The 26,862-nt window shown below is 36.5% G+C and overlaps 1 protein-coding gene across 1 annotated transcript in view; it reads right to left on the reverse strand.

Annotated features, from left to right (window-relative positions):
- The window catches only part of cdh16.L (cadherin 16 L homeolog), a 74,817-nt gene that overhangs the window by 44,155 nt on the left and 3,800 nt on the right, over window positions 1-26,862 (reverse strand). The window contains exons 2-9 of the mRNA XM_018258004.2: window positions 24,682-24,739; window positions 22,260-22,343; window positions 17,442-17,582; window positions 15,712-15,853; window positions 9,166-9,324; window positions 4,536-4,732; window positions 810-935; window positions 148-298 (exon numbers count right to left, since the gene is read on the reverse strand). Coding sequence (XP_018113493.1) covers window positions 148-298; window positions 810-935; window positions 4,536-4,732; window positions 9,166-9,324; window positions 15,712-15,853; window positions 17,442-17,582; window positions 22,260-22,343; window positions 24,682-24,735 — 1,054 coding nt within the window. The 5' untranslated portion in view covers window positions 24,736-24,739. The remainder of the gene's footprint in view (window positions 1-147; window positions 299-809; window positions 936-4,535; window positions 4,733-9,165; window positions 9,325-15,711; window positions 15,854-17,441; window positions 17,583-22,259; window positions 22,344-24,681; window positions 24,740-26,862) is intronic.

Genomic DNA, 26,862 nt, shown 5'->3' on the forward strand with positions numbered 1-26,862 from the left:
GATGTATATTTTTAAAGTTATTACTGAGCCATATGTGGTATCAGTGTATACCGCCTACTTTTCTTCATGCTTTAGCTATGGATATTGACTACTGAGCTTTTCAGAAATACATGACATTAAGGCAAGGTTGGGCTAAGTTTTCCTGACCTTTTGTTGTTCTTTCTGTAACTTCTACATGGTATGTATCCTGTGGGAAGATTGGTGTATTATCATTTTCATCGATGACATTGATAACTATCAGTAAATGATCGGTGTATGGAATGCCTTCATCGTTCATAGCAGACACCTCGATCTGGTACTGAAGGAAAAAAAGAAATGAAAATTGATGATGATCCTTCCTAGAAATGGTAGATTATGTAGGCTTCATGTATTAACATGTGCATATTTGCATCAATGCAGTAACCCACAGCAACCAATCAGAGACCAGAAAATGAGAGATTTGCTTTCAAAATGCACAAGCACTAATTTCTCATTGGTAGCTACAGGTAACTATACTGCTGCACACATATTTAATGTGCAATATTACAGGTCTTATAGTACGGGTATGGGATCTTTTAACTGGAGAGCCATTTCAGAAAGCTCTGAAATACAGGAACAGGAATGCAATTTCCCATAGAATTAATTTTAATAATTTGTAGTAATAAGATGGTACCTTGTAAGTAAGCTGCATAAATCCCTTTTTTTTCTTTAGCAGGCATGTTAGGTGCTATCCAAATTACAAATAGACCCCTTATCAAAGGTCCTTACTATTCCAGGTAATAGATCCTATACCTTTATATAGTTTCTCTACTATTTGTTACTTACTGTACCTCTGCTTGTGCTTCTCTATCCAGTTCCCTCATGATGTAAATTTTTCCATCCTCATCAATTTGGAAAAGCTCTCCACTAAAGTCTCCTTCCAGAGAATAATGAAGTTCAGTGCTATTCCACTTCACCTGTTAAGAGAGTGTTTTATTAAATGCAACTTTATTTACTCTATTGCTATTTATAGCGTTGTTTATATTTCAGTACTAGAGTACCATATTTGATTAACTCAATCCAAAGTAGACACGGTTTATGCATTATTTGCCTCTTGCCTCAAAGATAAGGTTAGGTTTTAAGTACTAAAAACATGTTTAAATGAGTACCATTAACCCTGCTGGGATCATTTACCAAGTGGAAGGCAGGGCGCAAAGCCCAAATGAACAGGAACAATCCTGTTTTGCAGCACAGTGACCTGCAACCACTCCCATCAATACAACACTGCCTGCATTCAGAAAAGCTGTTTTTATGAAGGGTGTACTGGTGAAGGCACATGGGCATTCCCCATGCCTTACATGTCCCCTAAATTGCACTGATCATTTAGATGTAAAGTCAAGAGATCAGCATTGGATGCAGGTCACAATGGGGCCTTGTACTTATAGATCAGATTTTTCTATCTGCCAACGAGGTGCAGAGAGCAACCAGACCCGGCACTTCTGTCCTAAGGTTGTTGTAAATGACTTCTTATATATCTCTACACAGTGCAACAATGAACTTAACTAGATCTATTTACGCTTGTTGGGTGGTAAAAAAAGTAATGTTTGCTCTGTGTTTTTGTATTGAGAGGATGACCAAATCATATTACCTCTTTCTAAGTTCTTTCAATAAGTCAGTTATACATAGCTTTTCAATTTCCTTGTTATAGTGAGAATATTTAGTTGGATGTATTCCTCTTAATGGTAGGATTCAGTTACTCTCAAAACTACAACTGTTTTTGTGTAGATTTTAAAATCTGGCCTTATATAAAGATATGCTTGTTTGGTGAGGTCACCAATGTACCCACATTGAGGTGGGCAATATCACGCTGATGGAAAAAACGATCTGATCACAACGACAATAAATGTCCCAGGGAGAGGACTACATCAATGAGCCAATGCCGTCTTTGCTCCAGATATCTGTCAGACTGGCTGCCGGTGGGCCCCAGGCACAGAGAGATAAGCTTCCAGTTTGGTCTGAAGTGGCCAAAATCAGCATCTTAAATCAGTCTATGTATGGGCAACTTAAGGGCAGAGACACACGTGGAGATCCTGGGAGATTAGTCACCCAGCGACAAATCAGCTTTTCTTCGGGCGACTAATCTCCACACAATGCCTCCTGCCGGCTAGAATCTAAATCGCTGGCGTGATGGCATTCTGAGGCAACTTTGGGCGACTTCGGAAAACAAAAAGATCAGAGTGCCATTCCGCCGGCGATTTAGATTCTAGCCGGCGAAAGCAGTTTGGGGAGATTAGTCACCCGAAGAAGAGGCGGTTTTTCCCCAGGCGACTGAATGTCTCCCAGTCTCCACATGTATCTTTGCCCTTACTGTTCAGCTAAACTTCTAATGTGCATTTTATGCAGTGCTACAGTTTGAATAAATATCCCCAGACAGTCCCTGCTACTTATCAAGTATAAACAGGACTATTGCCTGATACACTTACGCCCCTAATCTCTGACTTGTACTAAGCTTTAAATATCCCCTAACACTGTTAAATTATGTTATGCATGTGTAGCATCTTTCATTTAAAATTAGTAAGCAGAATACTACAAAGTTTTCCAATTGCTACTTTTTTTTACCAAAGTGCACATGCATGCACATATACAGTACAGGTATGGGATCTATTATTCAGAATGCTCAGGAACTGGGGTTTTCAGATAAAGGATCTTTCCTTTATTTGGATCTCCATACTTTAAGGCTACTAAAATATCACTTTAAAATTAAATAGACCCAATAGGATTGCTTTGCCTTGAATAAAAATTAATAATATCCTTATTAGGGTCAAGTACAAGGTACTGTTTTATTGCTACAGAGAAAAAGGAAATTATTTTTAGCATTTTGAATTATTTAATTAAAATGAAGTCTATGGGACATGGCCATCTCATAATTTACTGGATAACGGATTTCCATACCTGTACATAAACTTATTGTACTTATGATTGTACTTATGATTATTTACTCCTACTGTTACTACTATTCTACTGAGAAAAAAATGGAATATAGTATTTATTTTATTGTTATCATTTTGACATAATAGGAGTAATGTAATAAAAGGAGCAGAGTTTGCAAAAGGTGCAGTAATGAATAGCAACAAGACATTTGCTTTCCACTAGGGATTCACTAACTTCAGGATTTGGCCAAATTTATAGTATTTTTAAACAAAACTATTTTACCAAAACTAGGGATGCACCAAATCCACTATTTTGAATTTGTCCGAACCCCCGAATCCTTTGTGAAAGATTTGGCCGAATACAAAGTCACGTAATTTCCCTCCCTGCCCCTAATTTGCATATCCGAATTAGGATTCGGCAGGGCAGAAAGATTCAGCCGAACCCAAATTCTGCAGAAAAAAGCCGAATCCAGAACCAAATCCTGGATTCGGTGCATCCCTAACCAAACACTAATGCTTGTGGGATGCAAACAAGAATAAACCCTAATAGAAAAGTTAGATTTTGAAATCAAAGTTTGCACTATAAAAGCAAAAACAATTAAGTCTGAAGATAAAGTGCAGCATGCTTGTATATTGCCAAAGCTAGGGACAACATGTTGTAATCAAAGTGAATACAGTAATCTGCAGTTAAGCAATTAAAGCAGATTTGAACTGTTACCATGGTAATTATAGCTACAAACACTGGTGTTTGGACAGCCTAACAGTGCTAAAATATGGCTTTGTTTGCTCTTTTCAAATGAGATGGAGGCCTTCACCTCCCACACTGCAGAACAGTTCCTAACAAGGAGAAAATGAGATAATAAGCCTTCTATATGGGACATGTGTAAATCAGAAATGGCTTTCCTAAAACTTTCTTGGAAGTCTCCTTCCAATTCTAATGTCTCGTTTGTTTACTTTGCATCTAAGGGGTTTTAAGGCTGGCTTTGCTTGGTTTCTGCTCTCCATCATGTATATGACCTTGTTAAAAAGATATGTGATGATAGAATGAATGTTCCGAGAACAGAAGAGGGAAGACAGGAGAAAAGAAAACACAGCAGCCCTAATAACACGTGTTATTAACATACAGTCTGCTTTCAGAGGGATTCCCTCATCTCTCCTCCAGAAAGGTACTGACAAAGAGTTTAATGTAATAAGAGGTGCAAAGTTGCTTGACGTCAAGTAACTCATAGAAACCAATAAACAGGTAGTAGGGACATTTACAATTTCCCAGGAAGTGTGCAAAGTGCAAAAAAAAGTGTTTATTCATCTTAATTCAAAGAAAGATCTGATTGGTGGCCATGTGCCATGTGTGTGTACTTACATTGTCAGCTACCCTTCGTTTCAGCTGCTTTAGTACTCCTCTCCACCAGTCGTATCTTATCCTTTTTCTATATTGCTTTGATTGCGTAATATATTAAAATGTGCAAAGTGTGCTACTGTTCTAACCCATAACAACCAATCAGCAGGTAGCATTTACTGGTCAACAGTTTGAAATTAATTGTTTAGTTGCTATACATAGCATTCAAACAGGTCACAGGCACATTCTGTTGGTTTGTTCTTATCATACAACCTTTGTAACCACATCATTGTTCCTTCCTATTTACTCACCTCAGAGATGGTTCGAGGGTAGCCACCTTTCTGATTCTCTTGAAGGAAAACAGGACTTTCAGCAATCCAGGTATTCTCTGCAACACTGATTTCCAGGTTTGCGCCTGAGGTGTATCCTATTGGTTCATCTCCCAAATCTTTGACCTGGACTTCAAGTTTGAAATTCCTTACCTCCAGTTTGGATAATGAAGAGACACCTGAAAAACATTTTATAATTGTAAAATTATGTATAAATACACAATGTTGCAATTATAAGATAAAAAGGCTCACTTACAAATGCAGTACACTTTTTGGACAAGATAATCACCATTTTCCCGCAATACAGTGTGTCAAGGTATTTTAGGAGTAAAAAAAATAAAATCCCATTTTTACTTTCTGTAATGAAAAAGAAACCTATCTCCAATATACTTTAAGTTAATAATGTGTACAGTTTTTATAAGAAACCTAACTGTATGCAGTGAAATTCCCCCTTCATTTTACTTGCTCTGACAGCTGCAGATAGGAAAGTGCAGAGTGTCCCTAACTGCTCTGCAGGGAAACTATCATACTTTCAAATGGCAGGGGGAGGGTCTTCCCAGAACTTGAGCAGCTTTGGTTGTTTCCCCATAGAGCCGATGGTGACCATGTAAGGATTTGTATCTGCAGACCCAGTACAGTCTGCATATTCTGATTATTAATCAGTCTTGTTGTATCAGTTTCTATGGCAGATATTATTTGACTTGTGCTGTTTTGATCATTTATGATGATCCCTAAGCTTCACCTCCCAACAGAAGCCCAGACCACAATGAGCATGGGTAACTTTGAAAGCATAAGTCATTTGTTTTATCAGGCTTCTGGTGCAGTAAGTTCATGTTTATATTTAGTATACAAAATACAGCATTTCTGTTACGTGTGAGAGTTGCATGAATGGATGTGTGAAGTGTTCTGAATCCGCCGGGGTACAGATGTTAGAACAGCATTGTATGTAGCAGACAAGCAACTCTCACAAGTAACACCTGTATCTAGGAGTTGCATGACACATTGGATAATCCTATCACAACTACACAGAATCAACACCTCTGTGAATTTCTTCAGATGTCACCTCTTTGAAGAGTTACAATGTGCCATTGTAAATGGATTAGTGGAAGAGTTTATATGCCGAAAACTTCCCACACCAGTCAGTTGAACTGAAGAAGCTGCTCGGATGAGTAGTGAAACGTTTTCATTGATTACTCAGCAAGTCCAGTTGTTTTTAGATTGACCTATACTAGATATTTTAGACTTTAGTTCCCCTTTAAAGTGGAAGACAGAGTTTATTTCACACAATCTCTGTGTATTCGGAACTCACAAAGAGTCAGAACTCTGAATAAAGGAATCAGAGTTTTATAGACTTGGGAATGTTGGACATGAGAAAGTATGGGAGTAAAATGATGTTACCAGAGGGAGAGCATAGACATATTGCCATATAGCACAGAAAAACAAAGAACTGCTCTTATAGTCAAGCAGGTAACTCAAGGAAAGTGTACTACTAGTCCTGGGAGAATCTTAATACACAGAATTGTAATTTACTCTGCCCAGCATCATTGGTTCCACAATCAAATGCCTTTTAGTTAGTTGCAGCTTGTTAGATGAAGAGGAATGAATTTGCAGAATTTTCCACAGCCAAGTGACAAAAGATATTAACAAGGTTACCAGACAATAACCAATCAGTGACCTGAGGGGTGGGGGCACATGGGTCATATCTGTTGCTTTTGAATCTGAGCTGAATGCTAAGGATCAATTGCAAACTCACTGAACAGTTATGTCCCATGTGGCCCCCCTTCAAGTTGCTAACTAACTCAGCGTTAGAGAGCCAAAAAGCAGGAAGTAGTGTTCTGGTTATTATGTTACACATTCAGTCACTCCAGCCTTTATACATTACATTTTCGCCTAACTATATTAGAAACATTTTTTATTTTGCACTGTTTTTTATTTACCCAGTTTTTATTTTTACATTGAACTGTTCTTTAAAAGGAACAGTAAGATTAAAAAACAAAGTGTTTTAAAGTAATAAAAATATAAAGCAGTGTTGCCCTGCATTAGTAAAACTGCTGTGTTTGCTTCAGAAACACTACTGTTTATATAAATAAGCTGCTATGTAGCAATGGGGGCAGCTATTTAAAGGAGAAAAGGCTCAGGTTACACAGCAGATAGCAGATAAGCTCTGTAGAGCATAATGGTGTTATCTGTTATCCACTATTTAACCTGTGCTTTATAGCCTTTTTTTTTCATAGCCTCACAGCAGCTTGTTTATATGAACTATAGTGATATAGTAGACCTCCATTTAAGTTTTTCAGGGGGTCAGAAAAGAATGGTGTAAAATCCAGGAAAATGTCAAATCGGGGAAAAGTATTATGCATAATATATAGGTGGGACCACAAAACAATGAGGAGGTTTGGCATTCCGGGATGGAGTACATTTATAAGATGATGAATTCTGAGAAATTGTAGAGTCATTTTTGTGATATACGTAAAACGAACTGTGGTATTTCAGATAGTACAAATATATATTGAAACACAAAGTACATTTGTGTTTGAGAAGATTAAGGTTTCCCATAAAGTCTGCGTTTTATGATTCATTTTATTTTGTGCAGAAAAATAAAGTAAAACTTGGGAGGGGGGAGGCAATAAAACTGTTTTGTTGATTTGCTATTTGAACTACACCTAAGAACATTAGCTAAAGTTCTTTTGTTCTGTGAAATGCTTGTGTCCTTGGCATTTCAAATGTATAAGCCTTGCAGAAAAGGAATGTATTGTACAGCTCAAATGAATTCATCACATGTCTGACACACAGTTAGGAGCAATTAATGTAAAAGTGTATTGTTAGCAGCACAAAATGTTGGGTGCCGTAATTTTCATAAGAGACCAATTTCCTAGCATGTCAAACTGAGAACATTGGAATATATGCATATGTTAATGTACCAAGCTTTTGATTGTTACCTGGCTCTGTAGAGAGATTTACCAAAATATATATATTATTATTATTATGAAGGTTTCTTTATGTGATTTCACTTTATATTTATATTTGATATATTTTGTCAGTTGTGTTCTTGACTAATATGCATTGTTATATGCATTCATTGTAACTATAACATTGTTGTATTGAATGGATCTGTTTTTTGAGAGTTATCACTGATTGATATCATGCGCCTAGAAAATATTGGGCATTTTCTAAACATTTTTTCCACACTGGAGTGATGTGTTCCAGCATGGAAAATAGTTGTCTTTCTCCCTACATGTGATATGCATCAGAGAGTAAGGATTTGGTTGGGCGATAGAGCTCAGCGCTGAGCACTACTACCCCAATGAAGAGAAGGACATTCTACTGCTAAAAGCAGTTCTACACATTTTAAATAGTATCTTCTTTAATAAATGTGTCAGGACAAATTGTTAGATGGGGAAACGGGACTGCTGGGAACCCTTCAACATTGCCCAGTGCAATAAACATTTTCCCCCTAATTTGCATTAGTCCACATCTATATTATGAGTTTGCCCTACACCTATAGCTTCTACTTTCTGTCTCTCTACTTCCATTTCACCTGCAGAGTGAAATATTCAAGGCTGTACATTTTAACCCTTTAGGTTTGGGGGGATAGTTCTATACTGTGTCCCCCACATCTATACTTCCTTTATTTCACCCATTTAATAATTTTTTTCTGTGCTTAAAGGAATAGTTCACCTTTAAGTTAAGGGGAACAAACCCTATATAATGTCACTCTGTTTTTTTATCCAGTCAGCATGGGCATAATTACCGAGGAAGCAGACACTGTGGCTGCAGAGGGCCCAGGAGGTGTAGGGGTGCCCATAAGGCCCAAATAAAGAGCAATTTCAACATACATTGGTAAAACAGGACAGCCTCTGGATATGTTGTGGGTCCTAAAATAAATTTGCTGTGGGTCCCAGTAACAGCTAGTTATGCCACTACCAGTCAGTTATATACTATGTAACACAGCAGACTCACACTGAATAAGAAGAGCTCCTTATGGAATTAGATTATCTCCGCAGAATTAATTGTTTTCACGTTCTCATTTCTAACAGTGCCAACAGGATTTTCTCCAGAAATGGAACAATGTGAATCTCGACCTGCCAGAAACTGTAGATGATTACAAATCATGTAAACTATTGAATATTGTATTTATACTGATTTTGTATTCAGTCAATCAGGACCTGTATTTGACCTGCTTGTTATGGCAAGAGACAGTATTGCACACACACACTGTGCTAAAGAACATAGCTGTAAATATAGACTGAATAATCATTAATAGGTTAATTGCGTTATATATCTTAGGCAGATCTTGCAGTGTCTATAAACAAAAAAAAGTACTTTAATTGCAATACTATACAAAAGGGGCAGATTGTGAAATGTGAGTTTAGAGCTTAATAAATAAAAACCCACCCATGTGCTATTCCTTCCTATGAGATTTTTAGAACCATATTTATCAAATGGCGACTTCTAACTTTCACCCATTGATAAATACAATTCTAAAAAGCCCATAGTAATGAATAGAAACTGGGTGAGTTTTTACTTATTAAGACCTAAACTCACATTTTGATACATTTGCCTCTAAATCTTCCAAGAATTCCATGTCATATTGTGTTTTGAATGTTCTTACCTTGCTCTGTTAAGGAGATTGCCCCCGTCTTTGGATCTACATTAAACATATTCTCATAGGATCTAGCAGGGTAATGAGAGATCATTTTATAACGCAAATCGGCATTGGGTGTGGAGGGATCATCTAAATCTGTTGCTTTAATATGCATAAAAGCAACTCCTGTAAAAAAACAAAAAAAAGATTTTTTTTAACATCACAGCATATTTTAGAGTGACATTCATAGTACAAGTATTGCTTGAATTCAAGATCGTCTTCCACCATACCTTTTTATACAGTTAATTGTATCCGTGGCCAGTGGCGTAACTAGTTGTTACTGGGCCCCATAGCAAATTCAATTTAGGGCCCCAAAATATTTATAAGTTGGCCTATTTTACCAAGATATATTAAAATTGCTAATTAATTAGGGTCTCACTGGGCCCCCTACACTCCTGGGCCCCCCTGCAACCGCAGGGTCTGCTTCCTCTATAGTTACGCCCCTGTCCGTGGCCTGCATTGCAGCTGTATCAGGACTAGAGATGTCAGCAAGGGAAGCAATACTGGATTGGTGGCCCTGTCACTAAATTTATGGCATTATATTACATTTTGCATGAGATAGAAATAGCCCCTTGACAACTCAGGATGACAATATGCTAAAGTAGTATCAACCTAGTACACAATTCATATATGAATACAAAAGATCATCACACTACAATTAATTATAATTAAAAAACTGTCAGAATACACAGCAGTTCTATGTATTCTATTAGAGCTGAAAATGATCCTTTCCTTTTGGCAGAGCAGAGCCACATGATCGGAGGAGCTCTTCTGTTTTGTGTTGCTTGGAAACCTGTCTCCCGACCCATGCCAGCAACGGGTCTGCCTAAATTTAGAATGTGATTTCTTTGAAGTATATCTGTTATGTACAAAGATCATTAATGCTAACAATAAAATATTTCTAAACTTCTACTCGGAAATGTGCTCTCGTCCAACTCTCATCTTGCTCACACTCTTGGTCTCTACATTCCTGTTCTGCCAGCAGTTTAGAATGGGGAATCCCAGTGGGGAATGATGTTATTCAAACATGTCACTTCATTTATTTTATATACCAAAGACCAGTGTCAAAGTCTCTTGCCTTGTTTATGTGACTTAATAGCAGTGGATTGTGGGGATTGGCTCTGTATAATTTGTCTCCAGTTCTGCTGTCTTTTTTTTAGAGTTAGTGTGGTTTTAATGGCAGGAACTACATACATTATCAGTGCTGGGTGGGACAAAAAAACACAATAGTAACATACATTTATGTAAAACTTTGTTTCAGGAAGTTCATTGTATCCATTAGACCAGTTAATCCATAAACGTGAGTTGTGACAACTGTACTACACAAATGATGTGAAATATCTGATTAAACCTTAAAATACAGGTATGGGGTCTGTTATCTGGAAACCCATTATTCAGAAAGCTGCGAATTACAAAATGGCCGTCTCCCATAGACTCCATTTTATTCAAATAATACAAATTTTAAAAAATGATTTCCTTTTCCTTTGTAATAATAAAACAGTACCTTGTACTTGATCCATATTAAAATATAATTGATCCTTATTGGAAGCAAAACCAGCCTATTGGGTTTATTTAACGTTTACATGATTTTCTTGTAGAATGAAGGTATGAAGATCCAAATTACGGAAAGATTCGTTATCCAGAAAACTTCAGGTCCCGAGCATTCTGGATAACAGGTCCCATATCTGTACCAATAAATATACTCGTGTCTATTTTTTTTTTTTTTTTTAGCTATGTGCCCACTTCAAGCCTGGGCTGAGCTTATCATTGGAAAACAATCCAAAATCCTGTAAAAAAAACCCAAAGCCTCTCTTATTAAAGGAAAACTATACCCCTGTACAATGTAAGTCTCTATAAAAATATATATACTGAGGCAGCACACAGACCATCAAGAAATGAAGATTCAAGGCAAGAAATATAAAAGGGCAATATTTACTTAAATATACATACCATTTTGGTAAGATTCTTTAATATGCCACTTAATATGATATAAACTGTTGCTCAAGTATTAATTTTGGGGGTAAAGTGTTATTTTAAATAATGTGCACTCAGGATAACAGAAAAAGCATCCATTTAGAAAAAGACAACATGGCAGAATATTTCCCCTCTCTCAGAAAATAACCTGTTTTTCTGCATGAATTTAGTTAGGGTTCAATATATTTTAATTGGACATGTTAGAAATTCTGTTCAGTCTGTGTGTGTTTTATCATGGACTGGAAAGTCTGTTCAGAGTAGTGCACTAAAAGGCCTAAGTGGAAATATGACTTATTTATAAGTAGAATTGGTAATCTATTTGATTTTATCTCAGATGATCAGAAAATGTAAACACAGAACATCTCTACATATTAGTTACAATATAAATTCACTCAAATGGTAAAAATGGTAATACCTTTTCCAAAGTAAAAGGCAACAACCCCCAAGGTAATTTCAAGCAGGTATTCAACCTGTGTTTTATTCAGTTTTTATCAATAATATATTATTTTAGTGGTGCATAACATCAAAAGTTCATTCCCCTGAAACCAGAACAAACCTATTCACTGGCTTTTGCATATGTAGGAATCCAGCTCTTTGATATTACTGCAGCCAATATTAGGGTGATGTAATCCAGACAATTTATAAACAATTAACTCACAATCTGTCAGTGGTTACTTCCTGAAAAAAGAGCTCACTCACTCACTGCCCCTCCCTTTTTTCACAGGCAATAACTCCTTAATTCCAACACCTGCAAGGTTCCATGTTATTCTCCAAATCTGCTTTGTCTCATGGAGAATTCTGGGAGAGACATATATACCCTCCAGGGATTCTCTAGTCACCAGAGTACACACATAAATATGATCTACCTTAGCCAAACAGGTGGGCCACAGGATAACAGCCTAGAAACATATTCTAGGCTATTTTCCTTGCCAATAACTTAATAAAGGTTGTCAAGATACAATAACCATCTTTACCAAATTAACAGTGTAGCGCTATAGTAAACTGACTTGTGCTAGGGCAGTTTAAGCTACTTTCCTTGGTGGGCTGAGACCACCAATGAGCTCTCTTTCTCAGGGGTAAGCCCTCGCAACGGTGTGGAGGCAAGGGTGTAGTGTAACTGTAACCTTGTGCGATAGCACAATGATGGGCGCCAGTAGTTCTTTAACAGTTGAACAAAGAACAGTATTTATTGAACAATAGCACATAGATCATTTAGCACATTGATCCACAATGGAGTATAGAACATACACAGCAGCATAAAGGAAGCATATACTCACAGCACGTATAGGCTGAATCCCCACAGGCTAGGGAATATACAGCAGAGAGTAAGTTGACAGCATGTGATGGGTATTGCCCGGTTTTCAGGATATCTTCCAGTGGCAGACTAGGGGAACTCCTGACATTCCTATCTCAACACTTGGTTCCTTACTCTGGGTCAGTAATACCCTGGGATCTTAATCCCTCTAATCTCCTCGGCGGAGCCTTGAGCTGCTCAACTAATTAACCTCTCTATCACTCCTAGAGCGATCTATAAAACGAGTATAGCTATCTAATTACTAGGGCCAAGGCGCCAAGGGTCAGCACTACCCATTCCCTTCCAGCCTGCTTGGTTGGGCTAAAGCAATGGACCCAGAGCACATGGTTCCTAAACCTTTTATACTCTGGCACAGTGCCATCTGGTGTACACTGTGTGAACTGCAGGGGTTACATAAGCACAAGGTCCCCATAAGGACCCACTGAGGTGTCCATATTACTAGGGATGTGCCTGTCTGTAAAGTGTAAGGGTGTCTAAGATTTTCACATCCCTACAACAGTATGAACCCTTTTGAGACAAGAATACCAAAATGATAGTTTTGTAATGGTTTAAATTAACACTGTAGCATGATTGATACCATATTTTATATATATATGGAATTAATTAATTAATACCATAGTTATAAAATGTTTGCGATAACCAGGGGTTCTCCTGAAAATTTGTGAGATTTAATTTTCTTCCATCTTTAGATTACAGTATTTTCCGTACATAACATAAAAGCAGTATTTACAATCTTCATAAAAAAGCTTAAATTAGGCTTTTTTAATTAAAAAATTACATCAGCTAAGTCAAACCATATGACCATTCCCATGCTTTATACATTACTCATATTATCCTCTATTTAAAGGAAAATACATAAATGCTAGAACTAAAGCCAACCAATCATTAGATCTTTGATCATTAAAAACCCTTTGCCTGAAAGAGCTAAAATATCCTTATATTTTCTCAGAGAATTTGGCTTAGTACAAGGGAATATCAACACTGTGGTAGCATTTAGGATTTTTTCTATCACAAGCTATGGAAAAACATCAGTAGTCGTGTTACAGCCTTATGCGTTTAGCCACACCTCCAATGATATCGGACCATGACCCTCAGATGCTAGGTCATGTCCATTTCTGGTTTCTTGTAAGGGAACAGTTGGGGGTCTGTGGGAAATGCTAAGATAGTTTGCTGCTTCTAAAGCAACACTAAAACTTCAAGTAAAACCTCTTCGAAACGAATCGAAAAGCAATGTAAAATAATTATATTCATATCTTGAGAATAAAAACCTCCTTTAGACATTTATCAAGGTAGTATATCTCCCATTTACCCAATTATTTTCTAATATAAGGTGAATTTGCATCTACAGGGTGTTGTGTGTGACCCATGGCATCTGGGGGGTGGAGGTACACTGAATATTTTCAGAGGGCCCCCCATAGTTACTCCATTGTACTCTATTTTAAATGACAATGGAATACTAATTTACTAGGCGTGCCAAAATATTTTTAGTTATTTTAATGTGTACATTTCACCAGATACTGTGTTGCTCTTTACACAGACCAGCCATTTGAATATTCTGTTATCCTGGATATTCCATATTATTGGATATTATTATGTGAACTTTGGAAGTTCCGAAGATAGCTGTAAAAACATGCCCCTCAGTGCAAAGCAATAATCCCCTATGAATAAGGTACATTGCCCTGTGCATAGCTTGGCACATCTCATCCTGAGCTTTCCATGGTGCATAGTAATATGTAGCTATCACTTCATGATAAACCAGCCTAGCTCAAGAGATAAGCAAGCTAAAACGAGCCAGTATATCTGCCCTGACATTTTGGTGCAGAGCAATAGGGTGTGGGAAGCTTTGTAGTGACATCTGAAAGCAGATCCCCAGTCACACATTAAGGAGAGGACTTGGAATAATCAGTCACATGCTTTCTAACTCTGTGTCCTTTGTTTCCATCTCTAAATGGCAGGTGAAAAAGGAATAAACTCATGCTGCACTCTTTCTCCTATCCACACATACTGCATACTGTAGTTGCAGTTACTGAATCTGGGAACTGCTGTAGCATTAACCCTTGTTACACTGTATAGCCTAATATCTGTTTTCATCTAGCCCACTGCGTCCGACTCTTAAAATCTGGTCTCAACCAACATAGATGATGCTTTACTTTTCCTTTACTGTACATAGATGATGCTTTACTTCCAGTAACAAGCCCTAGGAAGCAAAAAAGCAAACGTGGTTTGTATTTCCTATAAATCACAGGATATTTTGTGTATGTTTTTTCTACATGTTGCCTATGTCTTGTGATTCTACATTTTATTGGCAGGTGCGACTTCTCAAGTAAGAAAATACATGTAGGTCAACTAATGATCTAATAATAATGTGTGTTTCTGTAATTACCATTAAAGGAATTCTTCACCTTTAAATTACAGTTTAGCACTTTGTATACAGCATTAATCTTAGGTAATTTGCAATTGCTCTTCATTCTTGGTGGTTTTCGAAATACAGGTATGGCATCTGTTATCCAGAATGCTCAGAACCTGGGGTTTTCCAAATAAGGGATCTTTCAGTAATTTGAATACATTAAAGTCTACTTAAAATTAAGTTAAACATTAAATAAACCCAATAGGATTGTTTTGCCTCTAATGAGGATGCGTTATATCTTAGCTTGGATCAGGTACAAGACTGTTTTATTATTAGGGAGAAAAAGATGAATTAATTTTAAAAATCTGAATTATTTAATTTAAATGGAGTCTATGGAGTTCCCTTAATTCGGAACTTTATGAATAATGGGTTTCCGGATAATGGATACCAATTCCCCCCCCAAAACAAACCACTTTACCACAGTTGAGTTCTCCTTTATATCAGGGTTGAAGACATAAAGGGGGAGTCTAAAGTGGGAAGAGAATATAGTGCCTCTGTGGCCCAATAAAAAGTGGGAAGAGAATATAGTGGGTCTGTGGCCCAATAAACAAGTACAGGCTGAAGGTATAATATATTAAATGGACAGACGTTTAATGTTTTCTGTAGTGGTCACTAAACACTCTGCTGTCTGTCAGCACTTTGGTAAAGCCAGACTCTTAACAATCTATTCTAACTGACATTTCCATAAGCTCACAGTATTCCATTTTCCATAAGCCGAAGAACAAGATAAGTTTTATCTCCAGTTAGACAAATAAACAGTAATATAAGGTAATATAACAGATACCATGAGCAGTTCTTTTTGCTTAATGGAAATTACCTTGCTTTGTTCCTTTGCTCACAATTCCATAGAATGTGCTTTCTGTAAAGACAGGCATATTGTCATTCTCATCTTTTACTATTATATGAATAGTAACCATCTGGGATACAATCTTCTCCTCCACCACTTTTCTCCGAGTTACCTGTACAACAGAAGGAGTGCAAGGCAAGACAATGATTTATTAGAGTATGAGCTCTTCTTGACCTTCCTACTGTTATTTAGGTTTTTGGTACTGTGAAGTTCTGAAAATGTTGCCAGAATAAAACTGAAATGCTCTCAATCTAAGTAATAGAACACCAAAAATAATTTTAATATTATAATATATTTAAGTAGGAGGCACATAATTCAATAGAATTACAACTTGTAGTTGTTGTAACAAGTATAGAAAACCTAACAGCAAAATAATCAACAATGTTACATAATATATAATATATTTTTTTGGGTGTAACAGCAAGTGCAAGGTGACCCATAGCTTTTCTTATGTATGACAATGGAAAGTTGCCCAAAGAGAAAATGGTTTGATTTGTTTGCCTTAATCAAAATGCTGCATGAGGTATTCAATATTTTCCTATTTTCCAACCCCTGCTTACTAGGACAGGTAAATAGTCTTAAGGTTCATGTATGTCTGAAAGTGCAGTTGTGGTCCCCACACTTTCCTTGCAGTTAGTTGCATATAATTAATACAATGGAGCTACACTAACTAGAACACACAGGGGGTGAGTTTGGAGCAGCCTATTTTCTTTCTCTCTTTTCTTTTTTTTGTACTGCAGTTGCACATAAAACCACGTTCATTAAAAGTACTTGCATCAAAGTGCTTTCCTGCGTATTATCTCGTGTCACCAGTTAAAAAACGACCAACCCAATATTTGTAGAAAAAAAGGATTCGGACTTTAATATTGTATTTGTCGATCATTTTATTACTTGGGTTCCTGTGCACAATGTAATTAACCCTTATGAGTAACACAGATTTTCACATTAAATATCTTCTCAAAGGTTCTAAATAAGCAGTTAGGTAACACAAGATAATGAAAATTGCATTGTTCACAGCTGTGCTGACACCTTATAAGAGTAACAAAGTCTACTTGGCCCCTGCTGCATTTTTTGTGAATAATGCATTTTTTTGCTGGATTTTTCTGCATAAAGTAGATTGATGTCAAAGGGCATTTTTTCTCTTTTCATTTTTCTGTGCAGAGTACATTGGACATTTTTTTGTGTGTTTTTCGTGCAAAATGTATTGAAGTCAATAGGCTTTTTTCTTGGCACTTTTTTTCTGCAGCATTTTTTGTGTGTATTTTTTTCACAATGAAAATTAAAGTGGCAAAACTTTGCAGTAGTTTAGTGAAAAAAAATAGTCAATGTCGAATTGCGGCATTTCACTGCAAATCCATGCCTGGCTAAAATTTTGCTTATCGGTTTTCAGTTCAATTCACAGACCTATGTCTGTGTTACAGACACATATGGCTTGACATCTTGCAGACCAGGCTGTTCAGAACTATTTGCTCCCCATGTTGGTAAAATTAAGTTTTATCCACCAGCAGTAATGCTGCAGTCCCACAGAAGTGCCTTAATTCATACAATCTACATTAATAGAATAACATATTATTGTTCATACAACAAATGATACAAGTATTAGAGCTTGGCTTGTTATACATTATAAAGTGCATGAACTTTAACCACATATTCATATTCTAGAAACCCATTTCATTGGGATTAGAGGGGATTTGTCAAACCTGGAGTGTATAGGATGCCTTCCTTTCACGATCAAATGGTTTGAGGGCATAAAGAAAGCCTGACTCTGGATCAACTCCAAATATTTCTTCATCATTTCCAGCAAGCTCTGTATTATACTGACCATCTGTTGCAAGAATTATCTAGAAAACAGTTTTACTGTAAAGTTAATTGGTAGAATATATTTGGCAAGGTAAAAAACAGCTAACGAGCAGGCACCTCTAGAATGAGAACACAGCTTGTTCCCAAGTTCATATTACTAACACATGCTAACTCATTTCTAATTTCTACAGATAGCTAAGAGATACCAAAAATATATACTAAAAACTTAATTGGTTCTACTTTCGGATTCAAGGGTATAGGGGCCCTTTAGAAACATGAATTATCTCTGTAGGCTCATGGCAGTGAATTGCTATGGGGTTCTGATGCCTACACATGTTTACATTTATGTTTTCAATTCTTATAACCTGGGCAGCTACACTTCTTTCCTCTTCCTAGTATAGTATAGTGCTGGTATGGAGGAAATGGTTTAGCAGGCCTATGCATTAATAAACAAAATTAACAAATTGCTTTTCTAGGGATTACATTTTAAACTTTATGCTACTTAAATGCATAGCCATCAAAACTCTGATTCTAGTTCCATAATATTTAATAAAACCATAGTATAAAACTGGAAAAGAGTAGAAGTAGTGTGGTAGTAGTAGTGGTGTGAGTTATTTATTTTGTTACAATACCCTCATTCAGATGCTAGTATGGAAGGATTTTGTAACATTCTTTGCAAACTGCTGATGCCAAGTGACAATAATGCAAACTAGGATGGGACAATATAGTGGCTACTTCACTGATAGTGTGCATCAACTCTGTTGTGACTGTTTTGGATTGATGTTGTTTAATGAAATTGAATGCATGTTGTGCAGAGGTTTTGTAGAGCTCTAGAGATTGGGTTCTGTAGTTCAGGACTGAAAATGTCCCTCTTGTTCTTCAAGACTACTGCCAGCTGCCATGGCTAACCCATTGAAACTTTTTCTGACTGCTAAAATATTATATTGTTTGCAGCACAAAGAGTTACAGTATGTAAATGTCTTGAAACGATACTATGTATTTCCTACATTATTTTAACTTCAGAATGTTTCCTTCGCTTTGTAACATTAATAGTCCCATTTCTGAGCAGAACTGTATCCGATGGAGATGACTTTACTTTCACACACATTCCTCCACGTTTGTACATTGCAAACTGATGCACTATGGTGGCTACTTCCACTTCCTTAGTAGGGTAATGGCACACGGGGCCTTTTCATGTTCATACCGAGGGCAATAAAACTCCCCTTATTTCCTACCAGCTAAAATGCAAATCACTGGTGGAGAGCAAATCACTGAAAGGGAAATTCAGCAACTGCGCACTGTAAACATTTTGTTGTTTGCTGTAGCAAAAATTTATTGCAGGAGTCAAAACGTCCCATGTGTCATTATATGTCACAAACATATAATGACACATGTCATAAACTAAAAAAGCTTAGGTTTGTGCTACTGCCACATGACAGCAAATATCTATGGTACCACTCAACAAATAAATATTAAATCAAAAATACAAAAATATGAAGAGATACACTCACAGTTCACCTCAGTCCCAAGGTGCAAAGACCAAAAACACTGTATCCAAAAAGGATGTGAGGATCTCCAAAAATAAAGATACAAATGTAAAAAGTAGAAAAATGTATTAGGACATAAGACCTAACGTGTTTCGTGCCTATTGGGGCACGAAACGCGTTAGGTCTTATGTCCTAATACATTTTTCTACTTTTTACATTTGTTTCTTTATTTTTGGAGATCCTCGCATCCTTTTTGGATACAGTGTCTGCATACCAAGCCAACTTTGAACCCTAATTCACTGTTAAATGAATTCAATGTTAAAATTTGAGTAGAATTAAAAAAAAGTTTAGAGAGTTTGGATTCAGATGACACCCTAAATTTTTTGCATCCCTAGTACAAGCACCTAGTCATTACATCCAAAGATAAGCAGCAGAATGCACATTGGCTTCTCATTTAAATATAAATATAGTCATGCCTTTAACAGAATGCAGGCAGACTCTGATGCGGCTTGTAACTAATGCAAAAACTTGATCAGTTCACAGGTTAATGGAAGCATATAATCCTTTTACTCATAATGGAAATTTATGTTGCTATTGGGACAATGCTAAAAAAGGAAGAAACTGCAGCCTTGAAGCGAAGGTAAAATTGCAAATCAGCCTTGCATATTCAGTGACAAAAATGCTAATAATTTTTCTTGCTTTTCTCCTAACTTTTTCTTCTTAGAATTTTATATCTTTGTTGCATTGTGAATACTCACAGAGCTACAGAGACTACATTGTCAAATCTAAGCCATACAATCATCCCAGTTGTTATTAATGTAGCTGTGGGCCACCCATAGGCACAACCTTTCTTCATTGGTTTAATGTTTCTTAACCTTTGTTTTTCATGGGACATCTAGAAATCAACTTCATAACCCAAGAACTTTTATCACTCAGCTTACACCATTTTTCTACATTGGTTTAATAATTAGTGTTGCTTATACATTTGCCTATTTTTTCAATTAGAAAAAAAAATCCATGTTTTTTGTTATTTATTGCTCTAAGCAGGGCAAAAGTTGAAAATGAACTAAAGCTACATTTTACTTCCTAATCCCAGAGAGAAAAGTCGAACAAACCTTTTCATTGGGTTGCTGGTTTGTTTAACTTTGTTCTTTGATACGAGGAAGCAGAATGTGGCTTTAATTCCATTTTCAAATTTTGCCCTGATTAATGCAAGAAATAACATGAGCCTTATTCATTGCACCAATTTTGAAAAAGGGGGTATACCGTCTTCTTTAAGGTTATTTTGAAGACTGATCCTGAATCGACCCCAAGGGGCACATTTACTTAGGGTCGAATATCGAGGGTTAATTAACCCTCGATATTCGATTGTCAAAGGTAAATCCTTCGACCTCGAACATCGAAGTCAAAGGATTTAGCGCAATTCGTTTGGTCGAATGATAGAAGGAATTTTAATCCATCGATGGAACGATTTTCCTTCGATCAGAAATTTGTTAGAAAGCCTATGGGGACCTTCCCCATAGGCTAACATTGATGTTCAGTAGGTTTTAGTTGGCGAAGTAGGGGGTCGAAGTATATTTTAAAGAGACAGTACTTCGACTATAGAATGGTCGAATAGTCGAACGATTTTTAGTTTGAATCGTTCGATTCAAAGTCGTAGTCGAAGGTCGAAGTAGCCAATTCGATGGTCGAAGTAGCCAAAAAAAACGTTCAAAGTATTTTTTCTTCTATTCATTCACTCGAGCCAAGTAAATGTGCCCTTTAGTTTAAGAATCCCTGGTGTAAGGTGTGAGATAAGTGAAGGTGTGTGTATCCAATTATTTCTTATGAACTCAAGTGCAACATATAGTTGCCAGCACCACAGTAAAGAGGAAATAAACCCTACCCAAAAATGTATTGTATGTCCATTACTAAGTACTTTCAAAATATTTTTTTCCCCAAAACTCCTTTTTGATTCAGCAACTTCTGCTGCCTGCTTCCTATTCTCTCCCATGTTGATATTTTGCCTTAACTACAGATAGAAATAGGTTTTTCTTTAAGAATAACGTCTTCATGGCTGTGGTTTTATGTTATTGGTACTAAAGGGATCCAACAATAAAAATACCTCTGATTTCCAACTCCCAGCAATCGAGCATGAGACAGTTATATTCTTACATGTTGACAAGAGCTGCATATCTTATTCAGCAGCACAATGCTTATTAAGCAGCATGATACGTGCATGATACTCACCAGCAAGTACTATTTAGAACAAGTATAAACCTTCCAGGGTGTTCACCAATGAAGACCTACTAATTAATTAAGGTTACAATGATGTATTTAAATCCCAGCAATAAGATACAGGTATCTATGGCAGAACTCCTTACTGGGCCTTGTTGACACCAAGGCCCAGTAACATTTCCAAACATTTCTAAACATTTCCACCTGGGTCAGAATCTGAAAGCCAAAGAGAAGAAGAACTACCTGTTTTCTAGTCACTATATTAAAGTGTGACAAGAAATGGTCACTTTGTCGGACATAACTTTCGTATGATTGCTGCCAGGGGCAGAACATTGTCTGATCTGTTTTATTTGATCTGAATAGTTAGTGGCAGGTCAGGAGATGGCACCAAACGATATGAAGGTAAATCTGCACGTCTATCTTAACGCTATGGGCCTATAGCATACAGTAGATTTGTAAATAATATAACTTAGATACACAGGCTTCTGCCTAGCAACTAGTGGAATAGCACTTGTAGGAAATTTACATACATAGGGTCTGTTAACTATTTCAGTCCCTATAGTTGCTTGAGTTGTTTGCATTTGTACTGCAGGGCCCAGTACAACAAATACCAAAGACCAGACCACGAGAAAGGGCTTGTAATTTTGAAACCAGACCCTGTTTTGCCAGAAGTAATACTAAGTAGCACAAATCAGGAGGACCAAACATACATAACATATATAAATTGTACTTTAATAGATATAAATGTAACTATTACAATATTCACAATAAAGCAGATTCTGATTTTTAATGCGAGCTACATTACATTATTGCATCTAATAGTTACTTATTAGTTCTGCTGCTATGTGTAACCAGCAACTGCACTCTATTTAAAACTCCATTTAACTACTTTTCAAGAGATGTCACTTTCAATTTCAAAAGACTCTATTTTCAGGAAAACACTTTAATTAATCCAAAAGAGCATACAGATTGACCTGAGACCTGAGTGAGTCTGTATATATATGCGTTTCTTACCTTGCCAATGTACCAGGGAAAAGATCCTTTGTAATTTTCAGGAACCTCAATATATTGTTTAGGCGGAGAAGAGGAATTTGTGATCTGTATCAAAACAAAGAATTTAGCATGGGTAGGTATGAAGGTATGCAGTGTGTACTGATATTTTAATCTATCTAGGGAGTATCTAGCATGCCAGTGTAGCATAACTATTTAAACATGTTACTATAAGCAAGACTGCAAGTATGGCATAATTTACAGACTACAGGGTAAGGTGAAGAGTGCAAAAAAACAAGTGCAAATGTCGTTCACTGTACACCCTGCACTGCCATCAGTAACTCAACTCTGGTGCCTAAGGTCCTGCTCTTCCTTCATGAATACAGTAGTTTCTGTGTTCAGCAGTGATGTATTTGGTGGGCAGGGGAGGAGCATAAGTGTTCCTTTCCCAACTCCTACCGACCCCCTTATCTTGCAATGGTGGGTGAAGGGTGTAAAGGAGCCATGTATTTACTACCTGCCCTATGGGGAGATAGAAGGAATGGTCTTGTGCCAGCCAGCTTGTGCCAGTGCTTTCAGAATGTGTTCTAAGTGTTGTTATTTTTACCCTTAAGTGCATTAATAAATGAGACCTAAAGTGTTTTGTATCTCTTATTGTTTCTTGGGAAAAAAGTGCAGTGACATAATGCCATGACTTGTGTCATGTCTTCTGGAAACCCCTTCATTTTTCTAGGATAATAGCTGCTTTCTTGTATAAGGAACTTGAAGAATTAGCAGTGTGAGCGAGAAGTAGTAAGAAATACTCTGGATATAGTGTAATACTTTATCCTGACAACAGACTGCATTGTATCTGGCCTTACCATCTTTCTCAGAATATCAGAATATCTAAACTAGTACCTGGAAAGGCACACAAACTGACCAGGGTCAACATCTGTCTCTCAACTTAAGTTTATTTTTAACTGGTAGTGCACATGACCACAGTGTCTGACTTTGAAGGTCATTTGGAATTACAGTCATGGAGAAGGTGGAAAGGTTACATATATAAAGAATACTGTCTTAAGCGGAAAGGAAAAAAAGTGTAGGTGGTTGTATTAAATGCAATTTTTAACATTTCAAATAAGAATTCATTTTTTTAAACTGTGCTGTAGTATGAAATAGCTATTGTTTAACAAAAAATCATTTTTTATTTAGTTTGCAATTTGCAAATAGGTAGATAAAATAGCCATGCAGCCCACCTGCACCATTGAGACCTATCATCACCGCCCCCCCCAAAATAATTTCAAAATGTTTAAGGTTAGCACAACTTTCTCTTTTCCTGTTAAAGGGAATCAAGTGAATAAATGTAAACCTACTACAGGTATGGGACCTGTTATCCAGAATGCCCAGGACCTGAGGTTTTCCGGATAACAGATCTTTCAGTAATTTGGATCTTCATACCTTAAGTCTACAGGAAAATCATGTAAATTAAATAAACCCAATAGGCTGGTTTTGCTTCCAATAAGGATTAATTATATCTTAGTTGGGATCAAGTACAAGGTACTGTTTTATTATTAAACAGAAAAATGAAATCATTTTTAAAAATTTGGATTATTTGATTATAATGGAGTCTATGGGAGGCAGACTTTCCGTAATTCAGAGCTTTCTGGATAAAGGGTTTCCAGGCATGATCCCATACCTGTACAGCTTCTCTGAGTAATTTAGATTAATTTAAAAAATTTAGGTGTTTCTGGGATATTTGCCTTTTTTTTTGGATTAATATACCTTTTCAGTATCCCCACATCTGTGTGTTTTAAATTTGGAAAACTAAGTTGCTCTTAAAAGTCCCTGTAAAATGCAGATTGAAAAAAATGTATTTCATTTTTCACCTTAAAAACTGAAATTGAATCTGGCCAAAAATATTCCCAATATGTTGATATGGATGAGTGCCAAGGATCTCTTTACTGTCTGCATCAGTTATGTGGTCACACCCTCATATCTCCCTGCTTTATATATATATATTGTATATAGATATTTTGGGTGAGCACAACTTTCCTGTTTTTTTATTACAGTATATTTAAAATTCCAAGGGTATGTCTGTAAGAAAGAAGAATGAAATGCAAAACCTGATATGAGTGGTCTGTGTTTACAAGGAGATAAACTTTCCCGATATATGTCCAGTGGTTATTATGGGAATTATCACAAATGGCAACATCAAATTTCCAAAAGACAAGCCCTACTCGACATACCATCAACCATACAAAAATGTGCAATTGTATGCACTGAGTTTAAGAAGAATTTTTTTCTAATAAAATATATTTTATAATTTGTTTTTGTTTAAAAAAACATGCAGTAATATAAAGGTGACTGTGATTAGTGAAGCAAGTAATAAATATGTAAGAATTATGGTTATAAGTATGGTTATCAAAATTTGATTCATTGTTAACTGTTACTAATACATTACACATACCTCAGTTAAAATAAAGAGGAGAAGAAAGAAGTAAAAATGGTAGCTTCCAACCATAGCTCTGTAAAACAAAAACACAAAAGCATTTTACATTGACCAAAGCTATTAAAAACAGTTATTTAATTTACTGCATTGATTTCATTATAGGATTCGTTATGAATTATATCACATACATAATACTAATAAGTGTGCCCCTGCACAGTGGTGATAGGTGCCAGTGGTATCCATTTCTCCCAGCATGTCTATTCCCATACAACTATGTTAGTATTGCCAAGTTATTTCATTATTAGCTGTTTGCTCTCAACTGAACCAAAAATAAGCTCTACCTCCTGGGCAGGGTGAGAACTGATTCTCCTAAGCCTGTGATTGAGAAGGAAGTTCAATAGAATATAATAAGTTAGCATTCTGATCTCATGGGTAAATTTTATTAAGCCTTGTTTACCAATTTAGTCCAGGAGTCTCATTTGAAACGGGGGAAAGCCTCATTGCTTGCATCAGCACACATTTCTTTGCAGAGAATAGGAGTGAAACCTTATACTAACATGATTGTGCAAAGTCCTTCAAGGATCCCAGGATATTTTTGAAATAAATAAATAAATAATACAGAAATACATAAATTTCTACTATGGGACATCACAACTATTATGGAACAGAACCATATAATATAAATTAAATTAGATTTACGCCCCCCCCCCCCCACACACACATAAACACACTTTTGGAACTACATTTACATTTATTATGTACTTGGTTATTTTCTATCAAATGCTTTTATACAGCTGAAATGAATGGTGTCCTATGTGTGCCTTTTATGACAGATGCATCAAAAAGTCAGTCTGGTGACCACCATCCACTTTTTGGTAAACACATGTTTTACACTGTAAAGAACTGTCTATTAAAAAAAGATTTATTTCATTCATAGTGTTACGTTTTAATTTTTTCGCCTGCTATACAGGTTTAGGATCCGTTATCCAGAAACCCATTATCCAGAAAGCTCTGAATTACGAAATTGCTGTCTCCCATAGACTCCTTTCTATCAAAATAATCCAATTTTTTTTTTCTCTGTAATAATAAAACAGTACCTTGTACTTGATTCAAACTAAGATATAATTATTCCTTATTGGAAGAAAAACCAGCCTATTAGGTTTTTTTAACGTTTACATGATTTTCTAGTAGACTTATGGTATGAAGATCCAAATTATGAAAAGATCCGTTATCCAGAAAACCACAGGTCCCAAGCATTCTGGATAACAGGTCCCATACCTGTATAATGTTTCCAGCTGGAAAATGGTTTTGTGCAGTGTTTTGTGTTCTGCCTGCGGCAGTCTTACATTTTTTTCACCTTAATGCAAATGTCTAAAACCAGAGTCCAATTACCAATTACTGCCAATGGATTTCAGGAACATACTGGATTCTGCCAGCTCAGTTTGTCCTCAAGCTCTCACACAATGACAATGGCGTCTTCAAGTTACATTTACCTCCAGTGAAGCTTTGACGACACAGATTAGGATTCAGTTCCATGTAAAGAAGACTACTTGCAAATCCACTCTACTAAACTGTACAGAAAAAATCTTTCTCCTAAAATGACTCGGTACAGCATCAAGAATTATATTTTAATGGTGTTCATTTTGAAAAGATTTTAATATACATTCATTAAAACTTTTCAGTGGTTCTAGAGTTATTTGTAACTCTCTGTACTCCTGATTTGGACTCTTAAAGGAACAGTTCAGTGTAAAAATAAAAACTGGGTAAATAGATATAACCTAAAATATAATGTATAAAGGCTGGAGTGACTGGATGTCTAACATAACAGAACACTACTTCCTGCTTTGCAGCTCTCTTAGGGCTCTTACAGACGAGCATTTTTAGTTACTCTCCCCTGCGTTCCATTTTCATGTGTTTAGGAGTAAATGCACTGAATTATTTTCAATGGGGCTGTACTCACACAAACGCATGTAAGCGCATGGGAGCGCAGCTAAAAAATGCTCGTTTGTAAGAGCCCTAAAGTTCCCCATAGACGCAAAGATTTCTCTTTCCGAACAGCCGATTTTAGCAAAGTCCGACCAATCCTTTGAAATTATTGTGCGGTTAGTGGGATTCGAACGATCGTACATCTTACGATTTTTCGGCCGACATCTGTCAGAAAATTGATTGGCCAGGTTAAAAAATCTTTGTCGGTCCCAG

The sequence above is a fragment of the Xenopus laevis genome, chromosome 4L, assembly GCF_017654675.1.
Source record: "Xenopus laevis strain J_2021 chromosome 4L, Xenopus_laevis_v10.1, whole genome shotgun sequence".
NCBI classification, from domain to species: Eukaryota; Metazoa; Chordata; class Amphibia; order Anura; family Pipidae; genus Xenopus; species Xenopus laevis.